Source organism: Lolium perenne, chromosome 1 (genome assembly GCF_019359855.2).
Source record: "Lolium perenne isolate Kyuss_39 chromosome 1, Kyuss_2.0, whole genome shotgun sequence".
NCBI lineage: Eukaryota > Viridiplantae > Streptophyta > Magnoliopsida > Poales > Poaceae > Lolium > Lolium perenne.
The window spans coordinates 4262740-4272491 of record NC_067244.2 but is presented as its reverse complement, the minus strand read 5'-3'; the positions used below and the strand labels follow the sequence as shown (position 1 = coordinate 4272491).

At 49.7% G+C, this 9752-nt stretch overlaps 1 protein-coding gene across 1 annotated transcript; it reads left to right on the top strand.

Moving 5' to 3' along the window:
- Positions 1-5069: 5069 nt before the first annotated feature.
- LOC127344210 (probable auxin efflux carrier component 3b) lies at positions 5070-6919 on the top strand. Its single transcript, XM_051370749.1, has 4 exons — positions 5070-5857; positions 5926-6169; positions 6261-6337; positions 6850-6919. The coding sequence occupies exons 1-4, from the start codon at positions 5070-5072 to the stop codon at positions 6917-6919; spliced, it is 1179 nt and encodes a 392-aa protein (XP_051226709.1).
- The last annotated feature ends 2833 nt before the right edge of the window (positions 6920-9752 follow it).

Here is a 9752-nt window from a genome sequence, read left to right as displayed (position 1 = left end):
ACTTTTTGTGGGCGCTGGGTAGTGGGGCCAAGACAACGTACATCCACTCGATTGAGAGCATCGGAGGGCCGCACACCCGGAGGTTGCGAGCGAGCGCAGCCCCGGGGGCATTGGATAATTTTCCCTCACAAAAGGCGTCTTTCCAAATACTGTCGAGTTTGGTTACTATTCGTCCGGTACATTTTTCGATTGTTTCCGGTTTCGTGAACCGGGTCGGTGATTGGTTCGGCTCCGCTAGCAAGCAAGCAACCCTCCCTGGCTGACCAGCGTCAGGAACTACCACAACCTCTTTTCATTGGCCGTCCTCTCCCCCAGGCCTCCCTCTCCCTCGCCGCCTCCCCCAAATCAACGGCCTCCGTCTCATGTGTCGTCCTTACGGACGGCCCGGGGGAGCAACCTCGAGCACCGCCGGACTCCACGGAGAGAAAGCCGTGCCGCCGCTGCAACCAACATTGGCCATGGTGGCAGCAGGCCCCATCCCCAAATGGTGGGCAGGGATCCTCTGGCTATGTTCGCGGCGAAGACCGAATACCGGGGCAGTGGCATGGGCAGATGGTGGCCCGTCGCGCTCTGCTGGTTGTGGCGGCGCGAGGTGGATTGGTGGCTAGGTTGCTTGTGGAGGAGGAGGCGAGATGGGGTGGCGCTAGGGGTGAGCAGAGCCGGCAAGGCCAGTCCTCGGCGATGCCATCTGAAGCACGACGGTCATGGTGTGTGGCGGCAGCTACAGGCTCGTCCTGGGTCAAATCTATGACGGTGGGTCACGGAGGACAGCTTCCCGAGTGGCGGCAACACGGGCCCTTTCGAGTCTACATCGGTTCCAGCGAGGTTGGCGGCAGTCTGGTTCGTCTTCTCCTCTGTTGCCAGCTGGTGGCGTTGGGGTTACTGCGTGGCCTGAATACATGTGGTTGGCCTTCCTAGTCTTCGAGTTCCAAATCATTGATTTGCTTCATGTTGGCCTCCTTGGTCTGGACACCGACGAGTTCCGGTCTTCCTCTCGGAAATCTCCGTTGATTGGCACATGGTGTCACTAGATGTCTAGATCTGAATTGAACTGGTTGTGTGCGCCTTTATCTTGGGCCATCGAGGCTTCATGAGGGAGTGGGAGAAGCTTTGTTTTCTGGTCGGTGCCATGAAAACGTCTAAATATAGATTTTCATGGTATTGACAGTAGTGAGAAAAGTCATTATGGCTGCGGTTTGAGGCTTGTAATTGTGGAGAGGAGTTTTCGTTGCGATGAATACATGAGGTAGAGTTTCCTGTGTGTCGGGTGCTGAGAACTTGCAGCAGCAGCCTTGGTAGGACGGGGCGGCAGCACAAGTAGACAATATTTTTGGTGGTGTTTCTCGAGTACCGAGTCGTGATATCCAGGGTGAAAGCCCAAGGTCTTGCCTTTACTGGTTGTATCCGGCAATGGTCATACTAGATCCCCCATTTCAATATTTCCTATGCTTCCAAAGGAAAACACCTAAACATAGCACATATATTCATCAAAACTTTGCAAAAAGCACAACAGAAAAAAAAGATGCAGCAATCAGGAGAGAAAAAGTTCTTTGCTGTTGGTGGGAAATCTTTACCGAAATTGCAAATTTAGGCACGGGTTAGAACTTCAAATGTGGACTTTGGAGGAGAATATTTTTAATCTGGTGCTTTAAAATAGTCTCTCCGATCTATAATAAGTGTTGGCGATTTAATACTAAATTAATACAACCGTGTGTACTAAGTTATCCGCACTTACTAGATATTTGAGGGTGTCTCCTGTGGTGATCCGGCATACCACTGCATGGTGTAGTATGCAAGTCTGATATAACACCAATGAAACACCGTTCCACTAGTATTATATCGCTCAGAGTGGTACAACAGAAACATTTGCGGGTCCAAAGCATGTCTATAGAATTACCTACAAACTCTGTTACATAAGATCATCACAGCCTCCAACTTCCCGAGTGGAGGCAGCACGGGCCCTTTCGAGTCTACATCGGTTCCAGCGAGTTTGGCGGTAGTCTGGTTCGTCTTCTCCTCTGTTGCCAGCTGGTGGCGTTGGGGTTACTGCGTGGCCTGAATACAGGTGGTTGGCCTTCCTAGTCTTCGAGTTCAAAATCATTGATTTGCTTCATGTTGGCCTCCTTGCTCTGGACACCGATGAGTTCCGGTCTTCCTCTCGGAAATCTCCGTTGATTGGCACATGGTGTCACTAGATATCTAGATCTGAATTGAACTGGTTGTGTGCGCCTTTATCTTGGGCCATCGAGGCTTCATGAGGGAGTGGGAGAAGCTTTGTTTTCTGGTCGGTGCCATGAAAACGTCTAAATATAGATTTTCATGGTATTGACAGTAGTGAGAAAAGTCATTATGGCTGCGGTTTGAGGCTTGTAATTGTGGAGAGGAGTTTTCGTTGCGATGAATACATGAGGTAGAGTTTCCTGTGTGTCGGGTGCTGAGAACTTGCAGCAGCAGCCTTGGTAGGACGGGGCGGCAGCACAAGTAGACAACATTTTTGGTGGTGTTTCTCGAGTACCGAGTCATGATATCCAGGGTGAAAGCCCAAGGTCTGGCCTTTACTGGTTGTATCCAGCAATGGCCATACTAAATCCCCCATTTCAATATTTCCCATGCTTCCAAAGGAAAACACCTAAACATAGCACATATATTCATCAAAACTTTGCAAAAAGCACAACAGAAAAAAAAGATGCAGCAATCAGGAGAGAAAAAGTTCTTTGCTGTTGGTGGGAAATCTTTACCGAAATTGCAAATTTAGGCACGGGTTAGAACTTCAAATGTGTACTTTGGAGGAGAATATTTTTAATCTGGTGCTTTAAAATAGTCTCTCCGATCTATAATAAGTGTTGGCGATTTAATACTAAGTTAATACAACCGTGTGTACTAAGTTGTCCGCACTTACTAGATATTTGAGGGTGTCTCCGGACTACGTGATCTGCTTGGTGTCTCCGGCGGCAATCATGACCAGCCTGGGATGGTCACCGGCGTGTGGGGTTCGACCTAAATAAAGGCGGTGGTCTTAGGGTCTCTCTTGGGTGAAGATGAAGACCTGCCAGAGGCCTGCCCTTCATGATCTGGCCAGTGTGTTGAGTTCCAAAGGCGCCGCCGGCGAATATAACAGTGCTTCTATTGCCTGAAGTTTGCTGGATCGGTGGTATTCGGTCATGCGCACCCAGATCAATGACCACCAATATACCAAATGCTATTATCTAGCCGATGGTATATATCCAAAATGGACCACTTTTGCCAAAACAATCTCGGCTCCATCAGGTCAGAAGAATTCCCACTTTGCCGCGCGACAGGAGGCTTGCAGGAAGGATGTCGAGCGGGTATTTGGTGTGCTTCAAGCTCAATATGCAATTGTCCGGTACCCTGCTCTAAGCTGTTCTCACCAAATGTGGGACGTGATGCAGGATTGTGTGATCATGCATAACAAGATTATCGAGGATGACCGCAAGAATCGTGCCAGGACACATGTTGGTCCCTATGAGTGTGAGGGCCCTCTTGCGGAGGTTGATCATGAGTTGCCTGCAGATTTTGCTGATTTCCTCGCCATGCACGGATCTCTGTGACAGCAATGTTCATGATCAACTTCAAGTTGATCTCGTTGAGCATTTGTGGAGGATCAAAGGATTATCAGCAAATGCCGCGGCACCTTGATCTAGCCCTATTTATTACATTTGTTTAGTTATTTTATTGTTTATTGTATTTTAATTTGAAAAAAAATCTCCGCAAACTTATTTATTTGTATGCTATATTTAATAAATTATTGTGTTTTCAAAAACCCTTAAAAAAGTTTGGGGCGGCGTTTGGGGGACGCGACTGGGGAGCGACGTCCCCAAAACGCGGCACGAACAAAATACGTCCTCCAAACGCTCAATCCGGCACCGTTTGGGGGACGATTTGGGGCACGCGACTGGAGATGCTCTTAGTTCAGTGCGAGCACTAAAATAAACATGTCGATCTGGATGAAAGCCCGAGCTGTTAGATCATATGTATATATCCATTTGTTTGTTGTACAGGTGTAGTATAGTGAGTACTCAAATTAATGTGTCTCCTCAAGCCATGAACATGAAGTATTTAGTTTAATGGGATTTCTTCGCTAATAAAATAGTAGATTCAAAAATAATTGCTTAGAGTTATGTCATACGTATATTGATTAATATTAGCTAAGTTTAGGCAAGTAACGTGTCTTCCTCGAGCCATCACGTATCTAATTTACTGAGATTTGTTAACTGACAAAAAATATCAATGGTCTAAATATATATTCAATAAAAAGAAACCAGTAGCAACGCCACCAGGTATTTTGCTAGTATATAATAAATCGCGAATAAAAACGTAATATAATCATCTATATGAGTGCCTCATCTATTTTGTGCTATTCCCCACCTATTTTCTTACCACAAAATTCCACACTCCGAAAAGTGAATTAAAATATTGTCTCGGTTTAGAAATTTATATTACTCAAGGAGCATTTGTTTGGGATAAACGAACATTGGGGAGAAGCACGTGGGAACAAACCAGAGGGTCAAAAAAGAAAAGAATGGAAAGGGAACAGACGGAGACAGGAATGCGAAATACTCAAAATCAGACAAGAAGATGGCCAGCTATTCCCTGCGTGCTAGCAAATCCGTTTATATATCAATGAAACGAAAATCGTACTAGGTTAATTTTGGTGCCCCCGATGAGGAGAGGTGGTCACGTATATATGTGGGGTTGACACTCTACCTTAAGGCCGGCTAGCAAATCCGTTTATATATCAATCAAACGAAAATTGTACTAGGTTAATTTTGGTGCCCCCGATGAGGAGAGGTGGTCACGTATATATGTGGGGTTGACACTCTACCTTAAGGCCGGCTAGCAAATCCGTTTATATATCAATCAAACGAAAATCGTAGCTTACTATCTCAGTTTGTCGCACCAAAGCTATTGACAAACAAACTTGGTGCAATTCCAACACACGGGAAGGCCGCGCTGCGCCGATTTCAGTGCACCAAGATTCGCGGCGGCGCCACCACTCCGGTCTCCGGCCCGGCGTTGCTCGCGGTGTCCCGGCAGGGCGTGTGTGCACGATGATAATGTGGCACGACCTGTACATGGTGATGTCCGCCGTGGTGCCGCTGTACGTGGCGATGGTACTGGCCTACGGGTCCGTGCGCTGGTGGGCCGTCATCACCCCCGAGCAGTGCGGCGGCATCAACCGCTTCGTGGCCGTCTTCGCCGTGCCGCTCCTCATCTTCAAGGTCATCTCCGCCACCGACCTCTACGCCATGGACCTCCGCTTCGCCGCGGCCGACACCCTCCAGAAGCTCCTCGTCCTCGCCGCGCTCGCCGTATGGTGTCGCCTCGCCCCCGCGCGCTACGGCCGGTTCGCCGGGCTGGACTGGTCCATCACGCTCTTCTCCCTGTCCACTCTAACCAACTCGCTCATCGTCGGCATCCCGCTCATCGCCCCCATGTACGGGCCGCATGCTGGACACCTCGTGGTGCAGCTCGTTGTGCTCCAGTGCCTCGTCTGGTACAACTTGCTCATCCTCCTCTTCGAGTTCCGCGCCGCGCGGCTGCTCGTCGCGGGGAGGTTTCCGGTGAGCCTCGCCGCCGTGTGCGTCGACCCAGAAGTCGCGTCGCTCGACGGAAGTACGGCAGAGGTGGCACCAGACGGAACCGTGGGCGTCAAGACCGAGGCCGCCGTGCAGGAGGCCGGCACGACGGTGGAGGCCAACAAGGACGGCGGCGGCGCGACGCCACCGTTTGGCCTGATGCTCCGGCTCATCCTGCCGATCGTGTGGCGCAGGCTTATACGGAACCCAAACACGTTTGCCTGCGTCCTCGGCCTCGCTTGGTCACTCATCAAATTCCGGTAACTCATTTCTCCTTCGATCCTCACTTGCCCATCGTGCTCAAGTCACTCATGCCTGTTTGCTGCAGATTCCACCTCAACATGCCGGCCATCGTGGCCAACTCCATCTCCATCCTCTCCGACGCAGGGCTGGGGATGGCCATGTTCAGCCTGGGACTCTTCATGGCCATACAGCCCAAGATCATCGCAGGCACCAACACCGTCACGGCTGCTACCATGGCCGTTCGCTTCCTCCTCGGCCCCGCGGTCATGGCGATCGCCTCCGCCGCCGTCGGCCTCCGAGGCACGCTGCTGCGCATCGCCATTGTCCAAGTACGTGTCTCCCCATCGGTCCGGCCCTGCCATTCTTGGCTCGTCATTCCAAGACAACCACTAAGTTAGTGCGTGGCATGTTTATATGTAGGCCGCCATTCCACTGGGGATCGTGCCGTTCGTGTTCGCCAGAGAGTACAATCTCCATGCCTCAATTCTTTGCACCGGGTAAGTCAATCAAGAATCATTTGAAATATTTTCATAATTACAAGTGCTCCTATGTTCGCACACAACTTTTGGAAAAAAAAAAACATATTTTGCGTCCATGTAAAAAACAAAAATTTCCATGCTTCAACATGACTATTTGCAGATGATTTTTTTAATCTTTATGCACATGCCACATAAAATGCTCTTTTTCCCCCAAAAAAAAACTTGTGTGCCAACATAGAATGTGTCTATGTAATGCAAAAAAAAAATGGATTTTTTTGACATTTGCAACTTTGTTTTTCTTTTTGCCATAATAGATTCATACGCACATGGGAGCCAAAACACCACCTGCCAATAGAAAAGTTTCTATATAAAAATCCACTACATCAAAACTATTTTTAAAAAAAAATCAGAATTTATTTCAGATTTTAATCTATCAAAATTTAATTTATTCGTCGAAATTTTGAACCATAAGTGTTTAAGAACTTAATTTTGTGTCAAATTTTTGTTTACACATTTTTCCCCAATTGCAGGGTCATATTTAGCACGCTAATAGCTCTTCCGGTCGCCCTTGTCTACTACATAATTCTTGGGCTACTATGACCGTTAACATGTCATGATCAAACATGCGTACACATGTCCTCACATGTTGACAAATTGATGTAGGGGTTTTCATGTATGATTGATTCTTGAACACTAGTTCCTCTTAGGCTAGGTAAAAATTCTTGTGAACTCTTGCGCATGATGTTTTCTTTTTCTTCAATGGGACAAGGAGTACCATGCAGGTTTTGTAATATAAGAAGAGATGGGGTAACCTTTAGTTGAAGATAAATATGTATGTTTATTTTAAATAAAGGTACTAGTCCATAGGATAGTAAATTGTACCGTAAAAAACCTCTTAAAATGACTACCACACAAACTTAGCTACATTAAAGAAGGATAAATATTACATGCATTTTATAAGTCATGTGAGATGTCATAGTCCTTCTTCAACTTCTTCAGTGAACTTCCTTCTTCGCTATAGAGGAGAACTCCTGACGCATGATGTAGACGTACTCCTTCGTGCATGGTGTAGAACTCCTTCTGCGCCCGACAACATCGGGTCCTCTGATTCAAAAGTGAGTCGTCTGAGGCTCCGACTCATGTATAGTCGACCAAAAAAGATGTATAGTCGTCATAAGTCGTTGTATAGTCGAGAGTCGCCGTGATTTTTGAAAAACGCCTCAGCGACTATATACATCGACTATACAACGACTCAAAAACCATGGTAGATAGTTTAACATGCGTGGTGTATGGAAAGCAAGACCCCATGAGAAATCTCATACCTCGCACTAAACTTCGAGCAAAAACAAGACCCCATGTAGATTAGATTTACAAGCCCTTTCATAAGCAACTTTGTCCTCTCAACTAAGATGCGACCCAAACAACTGAAGCACTTGGTTAGTCAGTACAGCCAGAATACTAGGAGCAACATAGATTTACAAGCCGGCTAAGCCGTGAGCCGCCGAGGACGGGGGCGGCGAGGATCTATGCCTCTCGGGCTCCTGCATGGCCGTTTCGGAGGGAGGCCGCCATGCCGGCCTTGGAGGTCGCCGCCTTCCGCGCTGGGCTCCAGCGCTTGGCCCGCCGCCGTCCTGCCCGTCCACGCCGTGGCGGGGTCTGCTGCGGCGCCTCTGCGGCTGGGGGTGGGCGCGGCGCTGCTCGGCTGGCCGGTGGCTGCCTAGTGCGCCGCCGGTCGGTGCTCCCTGCGCATCCGCCGCGGCGCGCGGCCGTGCTCGGCCGGGGGGGGCCCTGCGGCTTCAGATCTTGGCCTCCTCGTGTGAGGCCGCGTCCGGGAAGCCTGCCTCCTCTTCGTTCCGGCGGCTGGCCATCGTTCCAGTCCTTTGGGGCGCTGATGCGCGTCCCCCGGCTTCCGCTCCTGCTGCTCCATCCTCGGCCCCTTGGCTTGGCTGGGCATCGTGCTCCTCCTGGTGGCTGTGGCCCGCCCATCTGGATGTTGCACTTCTGCAGATCGATGGCGCCCTGCTTCGTGCCTCAAGGTGGCTGCCCCTCCTCCCAAGGTGTGGGACCTCTGCAGTTCGGCAGCTCCCCTTCCTCGGTGGCCCGTGTCCACCCCCCGCTGCGGCTCCTGCAGGGTGTGGGAGGTTAGCCTGCCCTATTGCGATGGTGTAGGTGCACATCCGGGCGAAAGCCTGTTGTCGAGGGTACTCATCGGCAATGCCCTCCGATTGGGGCTTAGGGTTGACGGAATCCTGCAAGCTGACACGAGACATCGGTTTACAGACAAGCGGGGAGAGCGATTTACCCAGGTTCGGGGCCCTCGATGAGGTAAAACCCTTACGTCATGCCTGTCTGTTCTTGATTATGAAGATATTGGGTTACAATGGGGTGCCGAATAGTTCGGCTGAGATCTCGTCGAGAGGCTAAGTGCTATGATGACCTAGCTCTAGACTTTTTGGTGGCCTAGATTGCTAAGATTGATTGTGTCCCTCGGCAGCCCCTCTCCTGGCCTTTATATAGGAGGCCAGGTCTCTAGAGGTCTAACCGAATACGACTAGGTTTACAGTAGCTTTAGATCTAATCTTTCTTTGTTCGGCCGCCTCGTTATCTTGCCCGCCAAGGAATCTTATGGTGTGCCATCCAAGTGCCTTCATGGGCCTCCAACTAGACAATATGGGATAGGGCAATGTCGGTTACCCGAAGGGTAATGCCCACGTCAGTAGCCCCCGAGTGTCCAGCCGAACATGGTTCGGGTGGAGACTAAAGCATGTCTCCTTCTGATGTTCTTTCTCCTTGATCGTCCTTGTTCATCTTGAATCAGCATCATCTTCTTCTGTCGGGTGCGCGTCAGCGCTCCTGATGGGAGTAGCCCCCGAGTCTAGGTGCGGATGCCTGCAATCCGTGCGTATACTCAAGTTGTACCACTCGAATATTCTTCCCTGCCGAAGTTTTCTGCAGGTCTTCATAGGTCATCCGATATATTTTCCGCTTGCAAGGGATGATGAGTAACGTGCCCAGCTTTTGTTGGTTAACTACCGATGGTAAAACAACGTTACCCTACACAGAATCAAGTCCCAGGGCATGATCCTAGAGTGCAAAAAAGTTCTGTCGGGTGCGCGTTCAGCGCTCCCGATGGGAGTAGCCCCCGAGTCTAGGTACGGATGCTTGTAATCCGTGCGTAGACTCAGGCTGAGCAACCACCTTTCTCTTCATCCTCTTTTTCCTTTGAGTCCTCAATCTGTCGGGTGCGCGTCAGCGCTCCCGATGGGAGTAGCCCCCGAGTCTAAGCGCAGATGCTTCGCAATCTGTGCATAGACTCAAGTTCACCATCCGATAGCTTTTTATTCCTTCGAGTGCTTCAAGCATTCTTCATGACGTCATTGATGATGTTTTACCAACGTCTTGATTTTGACTGACAAGACGCGACCCGCCGGGC